The 16545-nt window shown below is 49.0% G+C and overlaps 1 protein-coding gene across 1 annotated transcript; it reads right to left on the bottom strand.

Moving 5' to 3' along the window:
• Positions 1 to 337: 337 nt before the first annotated feature.
• On the bottom strand, positions 338 to 16542 carry LOC122377797 (solute carrier family 2, facilitated glucose transporter member 1-like). The gene is made up of 10 exons (XM_043358227.1): positions 16388 to 16542; positions 8271 to 8381; positions 4817 to 4977; positions 4470 to 4594; positions 2805 to 2945; positions 2066 to 2203; positions 1740 to 1933; positions 1307 to 1519; positions 892 to 994; positions 338 to 687 (listed from the first exon to the last, which is right to left on the bottom strand). Exons 1-10 carry the CDS (start codon positions 16400 to 16402, stop codon positions 452 to 454), a joined length of 1437 nt encoding a protein of 478 aa, XP_043214162.1. The 5' UTR covers positions 16403 to 16542; the 3' UTR covers positions 338 to 451.
• Positions 16543 to 16545: the final 3 nt, after the last annotated feature.

Here is a 16545-nt window from a genome sequence, read left to right as displayed (position 1 = left end):
GGTACTGGATACACACTGACATTGTCTGCTGTAGTGCTGACTGCAGTGTGTACTGTGTGGCTGACTGCAGTGTGTACTGCAGTGCTGACTACTGGGTATGCATTTCTTGTATGCCTGGTCGCTCAATCCTACCTTTAGGCCTTCATTTTCTAGGACCCAGTGGCAGGGAGCTGTGGTTCCACCACGATATCAGGATTAGGGGAGGGCGGGCATCACCCCAACATGACCTCTTGGACATTACATTATACTACGGAATTTAAATTATTCGGGGCCCGACTCCGGACCCCCGACTCCCTCCCCCGGCGGAAGCCCCTGGCATGGAGACATCAAACGCGTATTTATGAAGATGGATGAAAATGTATTTAGCTAAAATGTATGTCATATACAACACAATGAACAAATATGTTTAATATAAACATTAGCTCGCTTTATACCACAGTTGAAAGCACTTTCACACTTGGACGGCCTCCATTTCCTTGACTGTGCTACCCTCTACTGTCGGCCCTGGCAAGTGAAAGTGTGCCACGGCCGCCGCCAGAAGGCAGCACACCAGGAAGAATATGAAGCAGGCGACGCCAGCTTGAGCGTACATGACGGGGAACAGGAGCACGATGAAGAAGTTGGACACCCAGATCGTAGCCGAGCCCATGGAGACGGCCAGCGCCCTCGGGCCCTGTTCGAACATCTCTGAAAACAGGGAAGGAAGTGTCAGAGGTCGGTCAGCTTTGCAATGTAGGTACCGTGTTCAGTAACAAGTTCGTCAGTTATTTAAAATAACTATTCAATTAATTTTACAGCATATACTGGAACTATGGTGCTCCATTATCATCATTTAAAGAAACAACAATGTTTAAATATTATGACCTATGTGTGTTACTTGGCTTGACTTACCGGCGCCCAGCATCCACGGGATGGGGCCGAACCCTGACGCGAAGGCCACGACGTAGAAAATGAGGAAGACGACCGCACAGACGGCTGCCCAGACGTACGTCTCCTGCGGGAGGCAGAGAGAGTGGTGAGCCGGCTGAACGTAACGCGACCAGAGTGAGAACAGTACCGGGCGAGTGGGCTAGATACTGTCAATGACAGGAGCTGAGACCGTGCTATTTAGATGCACGCTTTAGATAATTGTCCGCACGGAGGAGTGACAAAAAATAACTTCCTTATTGATAACAGTGCAGTGACTGAGACGTTCAACAAGATTAATTATACGTAAGAGTCATTACTCTTTAACGAAATCCGGAGGTCTCGATTCTAACGACGAAAGCCTGCAGGTCTTAGCCTCTACGATCACGCGTCCACTGACCATGAGGCACAGTGCCCCGGCGAAGGCAGCCAGGCAGACGGCGCAGCCAAGGCAGCTGACGGTCAACAGACGCCTCAGTGGTACACGCGCTACGCACGGGCCCGCCAGCAGCGCCAGCGCCGCGTTGGCAGCGCCGCAGCCCAGAGAGGCGAGCGCTCCCTGTGACTGACTCAGACCCGCCCGCTGGAAGATAGCCGTACTGAAGAAGAACACCTGCAGAGAGATTGATAAGAGGGGTGAGCCAAGGAGGAGCTGTAGGGATATTGCACCACAAACTGAATCCGTGGTAAAGTAACCGAGCTAAGATTGTTTCTGAAACAACTCGTGAGCTGGAAAGTTGTCAGCCAAACGTCATACCCAGGCCGCACCTGATTAATTATTTACCCACATCGCCACCCCGCCTCCCTCCGCTCCCTCTCGGCACCGCACTCACAGCATTCACTCCGGAGAACTGCTGGCCGGCACAGATCAGTAGGAGCACCAGCAGCCGGCGGCGGCACACGGCGTCAGCCAGCAGCCGGCGCAGCGTCCAGCACGGCGTCTCGGCTGCCAGCTTGGCCTCGGCCCGGTATCCGCTTAGCTCCGACGACAGCGCCTCTTGCGGCAGACCGCGCAGACGGCTCAGAGCTGACGGGGTGAAGGGAGGGATTTTTGGTAATGGTGACGATTGAACGAGACTGTGTGCTTAAAAAGATGAGAAAATGTGTTAATGAAAACAAGTCGAAAATAAAGTACACTTAGCGATGCGGCGCTGCCTACCTGCGAAGGCGTCCTGTTCGTTTCCTTTATTGATGAGCAGGTACTTGGGGCTCTCGGGGCAGAAGGGCAGCATGGCGGAGGCGCCCAAAGTCGGGATCAGAAACACCGCCAGCAGGTACTGCACCGTGTCGGCGCGACCTGCCAACCGAAACAAACATCCCGTCACTTATCGATTGGTCCACCATATCCTCAATGCTCATTGGATCATATAGCTGAAAAATTATATGCTAAAACAAATGCTCAAAAGATAAAATACCTACATACTGAACTCGGGCTAAGTATGTTGCTTCATTATCTGCCTCTACGATGTAGTTGTTCATTCAATCCAATGTGTACAATGCTAGCGGCAGCCTTGGACAGTTAACGAGGACCTGCCTAACTATCCCTACTGAGGGATCTCTCTCACTCCCGGGACGTTCCGAGCACCTCAGGTAGACCCAGGGTCTGTCCCAGTTTGCAATGCCCCTACTGACGGATCCCTCTCACTCCCGGGACGTTCCGAGCACCTCAGGTAGACCCAGGGTCTGTCCCAGTTTGCAATGCCCCTACTGACGGATCCCTCTCACTCCCGGGACGTTCCGAGCACCTCAGGTAGACCCAGGGTCTGTCCCAGTTTCCAATGTCCCTACTGACGGATCCCTCTCCCTCCTGTGACCTACCGAGCACCTCAGGTAGACCCAGGATCTGTCCCAGTTTCTAATGCCCCTACTGACGGATCCCTCTCCCTCCCGTGACCTACCGAGCACCTCAGGAAGTCCTAGGATCTGTCCCAGCAGCAGGCCCACGCAGAAGCCCAGGTTGGTGACACTGCCGAGCGCACTGCGCAGGCGCGGTGGCGCCACCTCGTGTACGTACAGCGGACAGACGGTGGACGTCAGACCTGCCAACACATAGCGATGACGTCATATGGGTGCGGCGACCACAGCACTGACGTCACGGGGGGTACAGAGGAGCGCAGACCGACCGGCTAATGCCACTGAACGGGAGGGTGTTAGTTGTGGAGAGACGAAACTTTAAGCGAGAGCGACCAACGGCACAGCGATAGAAAGCTTTTGATAGAAATGACACGCTGGAGAGAGCAGTTGATTACTTTCAAAGCAAAAGCTGCAATGTTAGTAAAGGTAGACTGAATCAATTATCGCGGAAAATTTCCATTTTCCACTCTGCTCATCGTCCAAACTGTTACGGCTATTGCTGAAAATTTAGCGCGTGGGTGAGGTATTAGCAAGTAAAGGCTGTCCGTTGCACTGACCGCGGCCTACGCTTCACACAGTCGCGGTTATCGCGCCCAGTCGCAGTCGCGGGGCCGCCAGCGGCTGACTAAGTGTGCGCATACTCTGACCGACACACAGACAGACGACTGGTATACCTGTTCCATTACGTACCGTGCCCGTTGGGCGCGTGCGGCCCTCAGCTGTAATGTTAAGTGGTGTGTTAAAATGGTCGCCTGGCGGGGAGCGGTGGACGCTGGCGCTGCCGGCGACACCTCTGCGCAGAAGACGCGAACAAGTCCGGTCATTGTCTGGCCAGTGGAGCCTCACAAGAGGTGGAGCCGAGGAATTTGGGTGGAATTCCCAATCACACCGGCTAGCTGAGGTACAGGTGGCACGGAAATAACCTTCCATTTTTGCGCTTCATCCTTCAGAATCGCACTGACAAATATAAAGAGTAAACGGCCTGCTAGCAAAGTAACAAAAGTGCTGAAACCGGAAATGGACGCGTCCTAAAGCGTCAGAGTAAGCTAATACTGACTTTAGCATTTCTCGATGAATTTGATGTCACGTAAAGGAAGATTATTTTCAAACCACCCATTCTTTCATACACGCATACACGTCAAACCATGTGTACCTATCACTTGAAAATACGTAAGCAGCTACGTGCGTGTGTGGAAACAGCGCATCGCCCAGCTAGTCAAGTCCGTTAGAAATGGAAACTATACCAGAATGAGCATTGCCACACATATACACACATACCTCTATATATAAGGCCTGTTCGAAAGCTGTCCAACACCGCACCATGTCCCAGGCACGACAAAACCAGCATGCCGAATCTGAGTCATCCCAAGATAAGCTGAGTTCGAGCCGTCACAAGACCAATCGCCAGCTTTCTTATCAAGAAGACACCGACATCCGAGAGCGAGCGTTCTTAATCATAAACACAGAATGCTAAATCCTTATTCGACTGTCGGGGATGCTTCGAAACGATTGTTGCTTACCGACATGTGCTATTGTTTCTATTGGCTCGCAAGGACTTCACTCGTGCTTAGAAAGGAACGGAATAGGTCTTTTTGTGTTTGATAAATAGCAAAAGTCACACTTCTGTCACTGAAACTTATCATCACGATACAAGACACTAATCACGAGAGCAATTATCGTGTCTCGTCCCTCGTCTCCGTTGTTCTTACCTGTGCCGAAGCCCGCGAAGATCCTTCCGAGGAAGAACCAGTGCACGTGCTCCTTTTCGTATCCGATGAACAGCAGAATTCCCGATAGGGCCAGCACAATTTCAATGACCATTATGGACAGTTTGCTGCGAAAAGAAAAATTTATCAAATATTACCTAAAACCAGCAAGTCAGGAAGCAATTAACTATACCTTGTGTATAACAAAAAGTCACTAAGTCAATGCGCTGTTCACACAACTCGTCTGAAGTGGGTATCAGTTATTGCAGCATGCTATCGGTCAGTCGATATACAAATTGCAGTGCACCACCACAGGGCACATATGGTAAACGTAACTGAGTATTCCTTACCGTCCTACAAGATCAGCGACTGCGCCTCCGACCATAGCGCCGCCTGTGGCGCCGACGAGAAACACAGCTACCACAGCCGACCACACGAGGTCCAGAGAGGTGGCGTCCAGAATGACTCCGAAGTCGTGGGCCGCAGAGGCATTGCTCATCTTCATCAGAATCTGAACATGAACAACACAAATCGTAATTATTATTGCACTACAGAAAGAGTTTCGGACAGTGCTCAAATATAATCGGCAGTGTTTAAGCCCATTTCGTTTATAACATTTCCCGTACAAAGATTACTAAAACTGCTCGTAGATGGCGTTACTAACAAACGCCTGTGCTTAGGCTGTACCGTATTGCACATAGTGAATTTTCAGCCATAAGGTGCTGGACGTGGATTCTAGGAGTGCCGAGTGGCGGAATGGAGATTGTGAAGCAGTGCAGTTGGAGTCCGCGCCCTTCTGATAACTTGAGCCGCTAAAAAGTTTGAATCAACCAACACAAAAGGGGCTTTATAAAAAAGGCTATCGTACAGCGCAATGACTTATTGGCTTCTCAAGCAAGTAGCTGGGCTCGGATCCATGATATATATATATATATATATATATATATATATATATATATATATATATATATATATATATATATATATATAAATATATATATATATATATATATATATATATATATATATATAACACAACTGAAGACAATAGCAGGGCGATGGCACTATCACAGAATCACAGGCAATCTTGCCTGTGATTGGTACCGAAAACTTACTCTTGAGTAAGTTTTCGGTGTCACCGTCACGGGAAAATGAATAGACGCTGCTAGCTATCTCTAGAACGTATGTCAGCTGTAACTTAGCAGATCGTTTAAGAAGGAATCAGAAATTCCCGATTCCATATATTCCTGATACTTAGCAGTTACGTATTTTTCATCAAAAACTCGAGTCTCCTTGTCCTTACACATCACCAATCACATGGCACTATTTGAGGTTTGAAAGAACCAAACTGAATGCCGTTACGCCGATGATGAGTCTAAGTCCTTTTCATGTAATATCTTTACATATTTGAGCTCAATAAATTCATTTTATCTCTTTTTCCCTCACGCCGCTCAACACGTGCCGGCGCAAAAGCGCCGTTTCTGAGCGCGCTACCGATAGCCGAACTCCTCTGGCTTCACTCGGACTGGTTTGACTGGAAGGTAGACTGTACCGCAGCGCATCGGTGTGCTGCGGGACACTGCCGAACTGCACCTCGATCGACACGAGGCGCGGGTCGATGGCGTTCTCTTTTTGCTTTTATTGGACAGCAATATAAGATGATTCCGATTGACAACTGTGACTTCCTTTTGTTTACCCAAACAAAATAGGGGAAGTTGGGGCAATGCCGGAGTTGTGGCAAAGCCGAAATTCGAGATATTTCGAAAACCGTACGACATGGATACCACCTGTCAGTGATGCTCTGAAGCTTAAGTGACTACCAATTATCGCATGTTTGTTACCAGTCGTCATTCGGAATACTTCGGCTGTGAGGGCGCCAAGAGCGTTTTCAAGGTACGTTTCCTTTGTACTACATGCGTCTTCGAAGCTGCATTTCCTACTCATTATGCTACCGTTTGTCTGGCCAATTCGGTCAAGTAATCTTCAGCACGTCTTTGCATAAGTGTGCTGCCTATTTGAAATTTATACAGCACGTTGAAAAGTTATGGGCCTGCAAATGAAAGTATGGCTGGCTGGGGTAATGCCGAAAACGTGCAATTACGCGCGTTAAAGCATGCTACGTGAACTTTACCGCTGTAGAATAGCAACGCGTATTTTTAGTCACACAAATTACACTTTTAACCGACACAACGGCCTGTTACCATAAGGAATGATTTACCTGGCCTTTTCTTATTATATCACACAATTATAACTTCCAGTGTGCACCAAGCGTCCTCAAGCTCTTAAAACGCGTGTCAGCTTTGACGAATTCTGAATAAAATTTGAGATAAAATAGCAAAACATCAATTTCGGCATTCCCGTACATCATTTCTCCCATTTTCGGCTTTCCCCGCAGTCCGGGGCAACGCCGAAAAAGTCACTTCTTTGATATTTTTAGTTTGTGCGCTTAACGGTATGCGAATTCATCAAATGCGCCTGGTATGTTTGAAAGGCAAAAGACTGGCCTCTCGAATGACGCCAACAAGAAAAGCTTATGTTGTCTACCTTGCGTGCTACGGGCGTCAGAAAAAAAAGTATTCGGCGTTCCCCCAACTTCCCCTACACACCCTGCTTCTGTCAGTCCCTTTTTAGACCCCACATTGCTTGTGAGTTGGCGTGCTTGGCTCGGTCCTCCCCGGCCCATTTTGTCGTTGAGCGGGCCGTTACCAGGCGGGCCCGCATCACGCTCATATCCAGGCCATGCTTCTCGGCGGTGACCTATGACCCCGGTGCCCTCCCGATTCAGCCGAAAAGGGGGCGGCGCAGCATGACGTGAGCGCAACAGAAGCCGTCAGCTGATTCGACCGTCTCCACACATGCGCAGTGTCGCCGCGCTCCCGAGCCGCCGACGGTACCGGTTTGTACCGGTTTTCTCCGGGCACGGCCCGCAGTCTGCCGGTCGATGTCGGCGTCTCTGGTCGCGTCTCAGCCGGCCTGACCCGGCCCGCGCGTCCCTGGCAGACGAGGGTCCTCGGGCGCTCTCAGAGCCGCGCCAGTTGGCTCGCTGCCAGCCGGTTCACGGGGGCCGCAGTGCGATCGACTCGGCGGAAATGCATCGGGAGCACTAGAGTAAACTTTGAACACCAGCTGTCTCGGTGATTTCCCATCGTGTCAGTTGCGCAATACTCTTGTACTGAATTAGTCATAGTGGACGATTACGAAGTCATCGTTCCGTACTTACAATCGCGCTTCGTGCGCCTCCCTTCGTAAGTGTCAGCGGGTTATGAAGACCAAATAACTGTTTCGGATTTTCTGCATTTCTTTGTGATTGTAAAACAAAACCAGCATAAAATGCTGGCATTGTTGCCCTATTTGACACATGCGGTCGAAGAGGGCAGCCTGACATTAACTTCGGCAACCTAACGCTGCATATTGTGATTTCAATCGCGAGGTCGATAGTACGGCTTTTTACGAGTAGATAAAAACGTTCAAGCCCTTTCACCCGAGGCAGATACTTTTCAATTTGCCTTATTCAAGGAACCGTATTCCCAAAGGTTGAATCACATCGGCTTTGACTGCCATGATCTGCAATCATTGCAATGTGATGTTGAGTACCTATCATTTCGTTAATCACAACCGATTTAAGGTTTGTATGAACTTTTGATAGATCGCCCACGTATAGGGCAAATATATAAGAATGCACGAAACTTTTTATATCGGCATAGTCAATACTTGAGATTATTCGTGCCATGTGCCACTTAAATTAAAGTATATGGAGAAATAAAGTTTCCACGAGGTGGACCACACCCTAAAAAGAGCTCTCACCTCTTGTGGCGCATTCAGTACGCCGATGTTGTATCCAGAGCTGATTAGACATCCGAAGAAGGCCACGGATACGCTGGATAGAAGGGTCCGCGTCCAGCCCGCTTCATTGCTCTGAAAATCACCGCCAGCGCGGCCAGACGTCACACGAGTGAAGCAGGGTCATCGGGATCATGGGGCAGTAATCACCACGCCACGTGTGGATCGCCCACGATCGTAAATACATACATACACCTGTACAATACATACATACAGCGGTCAGCGCCACAAAAGACTGTCACGTATGTCGCAACGGGGGAATATTTCTTAAGACAATATCACCACTTCGGGTAGCATCAAACACATCAATATTGTCCGAGTACAATACATTTTGACCGGACGAGTATGAATGAGTTAATAGCTGTAGGGTTTGGTTGGGCCCCCTGTTAAGCATGCATGTCACAAGTCGACGAGGCCTTCTCAGTTGCAAATAATGACTACAGTCGCTGCCGCTACTTTCTGTGTCCACAACAAAGGGAGGAGGGTCTGCTATGTTGTGTTGATCATTGATGTTTGGCTGTTGCTGCGGGCTGCCACTGGTCATTGGCAGGCGCCAGGGGTTGGGCGGTGCCATGACCTACTTTGCGATCGTGTTTTATGCACAGTGGGACGCTAGGTTACGATAAGTAAGCAGTCACACTTTGCAGGCATCTCAGGTTCCCGTGAACATACTCGTAAGTACACTCGTAGGCGGATAGAACCTTGCAAAATCACAAACAAACTCTGCTGAAGTTTCCATCGGTCAGCTCTTTGTTTTGAATCTCCGCATGCTAATGACACCAATGTCACGTGACGGTTTCGGCACCATGCGTCACTAGAAAAAATACGCCTGCACAGATTGGCCAATCATGCGTGCGTCTGTACCCTCGCTGTCTGTCGTGCCCATCGGTGCTGTGTCTGTGCGGCGTGCCTGCGCTGTTTGCCCCTGGCTGTGAGCACGGTGACGGTATCGACGCTGCCTATCGAGCGAGCGGCCTGCCCAGGATAGGTCGGAGCCCCCCCCCCATCCCCCGGGCCGAGCTCAGCTGACTACCGCACTGCGCTGGGCCGAGACGGCACCGGGCGCTGGACGCATAAAAACGGTTACCTAGCAACGGCAACAAAGGATCCAGAGGATAGAATAGCAACGGTACTACGTTTCTATAGCAACGGGCAACGATAGCATTGAACGAGAGGAAGATTTGTCGCAGTGGCGGTGTTCCGATGGTAAAACGTCGAGAGCGAGTAGTGATTTAACTTGAGCTCGACGCTACCTTTGCCGGGCCGTGGGCGGGTGTTTGACCGTTCCCCACCCCTGTTTAACTCAGCTCCTGAGCCACGTTGCAACACACAATAAGCAGCGATCCAAAGAGATTCAAAAATAATGTTTAATTTAAGCATTTCGGTGTACGACAGGTCACAAGCCAGGTTACCAGAGGTCATCAAAGGTCACATTTTGCCTATTCAGACACTTTTTGACAAATCAGTGCATAACTCAAACGGGGACAAAGGAAGCTACGGGGTTGCAGAAACGGGAAGATTTTGATAACTCTTTCATTTTTGGGGGGAAGGGATACGTCAGTTTCGTTCATTCGTTTCGTTCGTTCATTGGGGTTTACGGGCGCGTCGACTGCGGTGGTCATTTTGCGCCCATAACGCTGTACTGGTAAAGCGGATAAGTCAACAGAGAACTGACGAACTGAAGAAGGCTAGAACTACTTGAGATACGTTATACTAGTAAAACGAGTTTCACTCAAGGCGAATTATTTAGCATCCAGAGGGCAAAAACCGTCCGAAAATTAACGTTTTTGTTTTCAATGTTGTTCTGAGACAGTTTTTGACACAAAGCTTGACGTTGAATTCAGTGGCGTATCCAGGATCTTGAAAAGGGGGAGGCCAAACCTGCTCAAGGGGGCCCCACCCTTACCTTAGGGGCCCCAGTGGTAGCATACTTAACCCACGCACAGGTGCGGTTCTTTGCCACTGAAGAAACGAAGCGAACGAGCCGCTCAGAGTCACCGGTGTTGGTCCCTCAGACGTGTCTATGAAAGGCCGTCAGATGCGCTGGTGTGGGGTCCACACAGGCGCCGTTGTGGGGGCCTTAGGGCTTAGAGACGTTGGTAGGGGCTGTCATAGGCATGTATGGGACCCTGAAAGTTACTAGTGGCCCTTCATAGGCCGGCAAGGGAACCTCAGAGATGCCGGTAAGAGGCCCTCAGAGTCGCTGGTAAGTGGCCGTTAGATGCGCTGGTATAGGGCCCTCGGAGGCGCCGGTGAGCGGGCCTTCAGAGCCGCCGATGTAGGCCGTTAACCCGGCAGTTGCTGGGGTATTTCGCCACCCACCGTTTGCTGGGGGGGGGCGTTAAACGCCCCCAGCCGATAACTCGAGAACCAATAGGCGCAGCGAAACGCACGAGGCGGCAAACGAAAGAGCGCGACGAGACGCTTCAGATGAGTACTTAAAAGTTGAATTTTGAGGTCACAGGTCGGGTCAAGGTCAGGTCAAACACCTGAAATCGGGCTTTCAGTAGCATGAACTTCAGGATTTCGCAATGGGCGCCTCTCGTCATAAACTCTGTCAAAACGGTGCACAATCCATCATATAAGGCCTACAAGAGTGTCAGCTCCATGTAGGGGTCAGTCAAGCATAGGTCAGGGTCAAGGTCAGGTCAACCGGGTAGGCACATATCCCCGAAAATCAAAACTGATATTCGCAGCCTGTGACACATGTTTTATAGGTAATTTGGGGCGTAGAACACGATGGTGACATTCATTTTATCATATGTGTACGTGTTTGGCTCAAAAAGTTAAATTTAAGAAATGCATGTATCATGGTCGTGAAGTAGTCACGAAAAATTGCCAAGATTCAGTTCAAGATTATGGAAAATACGGAACGATAATCAATAATCGAAGATAGCCATTTGATTGATCATGGTATTGGCAGTCTAATGGCGTTTACGGCATGTCTGTATGTCTATTCTGTGATTTTATATGATTTTTTGAACATATGCCGTTTTTGGTCGAAAACTCAGAAATCATGACGTCACTAAAACCTCGATATCTCAAAAATTTTCCGACCGATTTTTTTTTGAAACTTTGTCACAACAAACTTCAATCAATTCCCTACAGGTACCCAAAATTTGGCGCGCCTGCGGCGCGCCGTTTTTATGCTATGGCCCGGCGAAAAAAGTGGGGGCGTTTAACGCCCCCCCCCCAGCAACTCGCGGGTTAAGAGGCGCTGGTGTGGGACCCTGAGAGGTGGCGGTGGCCGGTGAGGGCCCTCCCAGTCGCCATTGTAAGGGCCCTCAAGAAATACTGGTGTGGGCCGTGGGGGAATAACAAACAGGTGTGGGGCCCTTAAAGCTGATCCCTCATTGTTCGGCAAGGGCCCTCAGAGGCCGGCAAGGTCCTTCAGAACCTCGGGTGGGGCCCTTCTGGAGATAAGTGTGGCTACATAAGAGCCCATGACGTGTTCTCAAAAGCCCCGTGGTGTCCTTTCACTCCTTTCCAGTTGAAGCGTGGCCAGCGCGGACCCTCTGATGTCAATTGGCACCGTAGGGCCCCTCGGGCCCGAGGGGACCCTAAACCACATAACGGACACGTGTCCCTCGCCCCCTGGCTATGTCATTGAATCCAAGTGATCAGGGGCCGTTAAGGCAATCAGGGGCCTCTCAGGTGACTGCAGAGGCTTTTCAATTGATCAGGGGCCCACCAGGTTACCGTGACCAGGAGACCCTCTGATAATCAAAGGCCGGTTATACCAGGGACTCCACGGGCAACTAAGGGCCTTCATGTGACTGCAGAATCCCTTCAGATAACCAGGTACTCCCCGGGTAAACATGGACCCTTCAGGTGACCAGGGCTTCTTCAGATGACTGGCCAGGGGCCATCCAGGAAATCAGGGGCCCCTTGGGTAACTAGGGGCCACTCAGATAACCAGAGGTCCCTCAGGTAACCGGAGGCCCCTCGGGTAACCAGAGGCCCCTCAGGTAACCAGGGGCCATCGTAACCAGGGGTCCTTTACCAGGAGTCCTTCAGATAACCAGGGGTCCCTCAGGTAACCAGGGGTCCCGTGACCAGGGGCCCTCAGGTAACCAGGGCCCTTCAGATAACCAGGGACCCCTCAGGTGACCAGGGGCCCCTTGGGTAGCCAGGGGTCCCTTAGACAACCAGGAACCTCTCGGACAACCAGGGGCCCCTCAGATAATCAGGGGCCCCTCAGGTAACTAGGGGCTCGTCAGATAACCAGGGCTCCTCAGGTAACCAGGGGGCCCCTCAGGTACCCAGGGCTCTCAGGTAGTTAGGGGCCCTCTGTGTTTGTGACTGTGATAGATATCGCTCTTTGATATTGTTTTTTTTTTCGAGTAAAAGACATTCTGTAGTACTGGAATTAAGGCAGGGAGACCCATAACGCTTTCGTCACGCTGGTTCCCCTGAGTTATCCTTGGACCTCAGGGGCTCCCGTGGCCCCCTTGGGTACGTCACTGCACAAGTGACCCAAAGGGCCCACTTGCATGTCTGATCCCAAAGGGGGAGGCCATGGCCTCTTGGCCTCCCCCCTGGATACGCCACTGGTTGAATTCATCTGCATCGTGTTTCTCTCGCCGAGACGCTTTTGAATGAACTATGAATTGACATCAAAAAGTTCATTTGAAAATTTTGACCAAGGGTGAAAGTTATTACCTGAGCGAAATAGGTCATGCTGCATGTATACTAGTCGATCCGTATCGTCAAGATGAACACATCCAAGGTGTTTTATTCGCTCTAACATCGTTAGAATCGTTTTCATTTTCGTCGTTCAACTATCTATGCCTATCAACTTCAAAAGTAATTGTCGAAAACTGCTATTCGCCTTTCATGGCCCAAGGTGACCTCATGGGTCTTAACCCGCGCCCCACTGGGGTCTGTGTATAACACGCCCTACTGGGGGGGGGGGCTATTCATAGCCCCCCCTCCTAACTCCGAAACTACTGGGCCGATCGTCAAAATTCAAACGGCGTCTGATAGCCCCGGAAAAACTGTCGAGCGAAACCTAATTTCATTGACCTCGAGGTCACCGATGACGTCACAGGTCAGGTCAAATTAAAAATTATTAGCACTTTGGCTTGTTCACATTTTGGGCTCTGGCCGCCGTCTTACAAGTCAGATCAGGCTCATTTTTGGTTTCCACACTCGTGAACAGATACTCTAGATACCTTGAGGGTACCAAACTTGTACTTTGATTTTCAGGTCAGGGTCAGGTCATCACAGGTCACGAAAATATTATATCATGCGTCGGTCACGTGACACATGTTTTATGGTCCATTTAGGCCATAGATTTCGAATTTGATGTCGTCTGTGTCATTCAAGGTCATTTTGAGTCGAAATTAGCTTAGGTCAGGTCACTTTCAGGTCAAAAAAGGTCAAATTTTGAAGTTGAAATTTTTCAACAACAAAGGTGTCTATTGGATGCAGTTTGAGCTCAGGAACACGATGGTGCCATTTATATTGGTGTACGATGCCAAATACGTACTGAAAAATTGATTTGAAAAATTAATAATTGTGAATTTTTTGCAATAATGCGTATAACTTGGCCATTTTTGAAGATATTTAGCTAAAACTTGCTAGAGTTAGTCATAATCATGCGTTCTGTCACATATATTCCGGTTTTTTCGAAAAGTCAAAAACTTTTTGAAAAAAATATAAAAATATAAATTTTGAATATTATTATATAAAATTTTCGAAATTTTCAAAATTTTGAAAATCCGAGATAGCAGTTTGATAGCGCGGTCAATTCTAAGTCCTTTCATGCAAAGAAATTGGATCTAGCTTAAAAACTGAGCTCTTGGGAGCGATTGCCGTGGTTCAATGTTTTGCGTCGAAATCGGACGAACATGACGTCACTCTGACGTCATTTCCGGCCGACCTATGGTAGCTACGAAGTTCAAATTTTGACACAAGGTGTCAAATTGATGCAGCCGAAGGTACTGAAAGTTTGGCGTAGATTCGTCAAGCGGTTTGGAAGTTATTGCAGAAAAACGGGAGGGGGGGCTATAAATAGCCCCCCCCCCAGTGGGGCGCGGGTTAACCCTCGCATGTGTAGGGGGGGGGGGTCGGATGGACCCCCCATGGTTTTTCGCGAATAACTCGCGTAAAAAGCGGCCGATCGCGACGAAACTTTCAGTACCCTCGCATTGATCAATTGTACACCTACCCTGAAAATTTCATGACCCTGACCCAAATGAACTTTGACCTGTGACCTCTTTTCCGAGACCATGTTTAGCCGGAATCGCGATTTCGCGTATGTCGGCTCGCACTAGCCGCGCGTTTGCAAGCTTTTCGTGGTTTCAAACGTTCAAACATGTGATTTGATGTTACTCCCGTGGGTGTCAAGGTCACCTGAAGGTCAGGTCAGGTCATTGACCTTTGGTGACCTCGGGTGACCTCGGTTCACTTTTTCGAGTTTTACATGTTTCTAGGCTAGTTTTTGGAGCTGAATTCGAATTTAGCAACCATTTGAACATTTACGAAGTAGTTTTGGTGACTTCGTAACATGTTACGAAACTGTCAGAGGCGGTTGACACGTACTACGAATACCCGTCACGACGCCTACTGGTTGACCTGACCTGACCTGACCCGACCTGGTCTAAATGCTTCAAGACATCATCTGTGATCAAAACTAACACGATATTCGTGATCAGCACCCCGAAAAACCCCTTAGCAGCCACACTTTACGACTTTCTAACAGGTCCCGATTTTCCCGACTTTGGGTCATTGACCTGACCTGAAAGGTCAACCAATGACCTAGGACCTTAAAATTGGGTATCATCGGCTTCCTCTCGTCACGGGCAACACGCTCGTTTTTTTTCCGCGAAGCTCTAGCTCGATCAGGGGCCAAACGGCAAGGGGTGTCCAACCGACCCCCCCCCCCCCCTACACATTAGAAGCTGGCAAACGCCGCACACATGCGAGGGTTAAGTGGGGTCATGGGTGCTTTTATCCGAACCAATGTTCAATATTAACCTGTTAGACAGTGTTTAAGAGTGTAACGCGCTTTCGTCCGAAAAAGTCCAAGTTCATTTATCAGCTTGACTGATGATGGAGACGGAGAGGTCGTGAAATTGACCTAACCTTAGGTCACCGATTTCGAAAACCCGAGGCATGCGTTTCGTACATTCTGTCGTCCTTATCAATCGCTGACAGTTTCGAAGCAATCGGTCTGTCAGTGTAGCTTTAACGAGCAAAACACTGTTTTGAGGATAGGCCATTCTCACTAGTCACTTGGTATGACCTGGTGACCAGACCCTGAGGTATGAAAGGCCTGGGTCTAAAATTTGTACATGTACAGTAAGTTATATCAAAGGAACTGCTTAGACCTAGGTCACAAAAATACACGAGAGAAACCGTATGGACATCATGTCACCCGAATCTATCGCTGAAAGTTTCAAAGCAGTCTTTTAGTCTGTGAAGCTGGGGCGAACATTTACTTTTTCTTGAGGTTTCCAAATAGCAAGTGACCTGAGCTTGAATGACATTAAATTTTTACATGTGCTGAAAAGATTTACAGACAGGTCAACACGATGGCGCTACGCGCCACCGCTTTATGAAATAATCGCGTAAAACGTTAGGAGGCGTAGAACACTGACGTTTCATGGTCCGAAGGGTAAACGGCAAAAGTTCAAAATATTCAGGACTATGACATGACTAGTGGTGCCAATTTCATGAAATTTCAATTCCAATTCCGATCCAATTCCAAGAAATTGCCAAGTAAATTTCCAATTTTGTCCAAAGCGGGGGCTATTCCAATTTTTAACGATTTTTGCATTTTTTGCGTAAATTTTAAAAGTGTTTAAAAGCGTTTTAAAGGCCTCCGTTTTAAAATTTTAAATTTTAAAGACCTTGTGTTCCGATTAATTTCCAAAAAATGTTAAGAATTCCGTCCAAATTCCAAATTGGAATTGGACAAAAATTGGAATTCCAAGAAAAGAAATTCCGATTGGCACCAATAGACATGACTGAGTGGCAAAGTGGCATGACTACGACAAGTATCATTACTGGTAAGTAAATTAACGGTACGTCACCGTAAAAGTATAGCAATTTATCTGCACAGTCCCCTGTTTTACCTGTTGTGAGTCCATGGTGTTGAGTCGGAGCTGACGTCCGACGACTGTTGGCGACTGCTGACGGTTGAAGACAGCTGGTGACGGTTGTCGTCCCGTGCAGAGTCGGCCGGTCTCACCGCCGCCTCAACTGGGTGTCGGCTGCGCCCGCCCCGGCGCGC

The sequence above is a fragment of the Amphibalanus amphitrite genome, unplaced genomic scaffold (assembly GCF_019059575.1).
Source record: "Amphibalanus amphitrite isolate SeventyFive unplaced genomic scaffold, NRLGWU_Aamphi_draft 000051F_arrow, whole genome shotgun sequence".
Classification (NCBI taxonomy): domain Eukaryota; kingdom Metazoa; phylum Arthropoda; class Thecostraca; order Balanomorpha; family Balanidae; genus Amphibalanus; species Amphibalanus amphitrite.
Note: the sequence above shows the minus strand (reverse complement) of the source record. Positions and strands in the feature narration are given on the sequence as shown.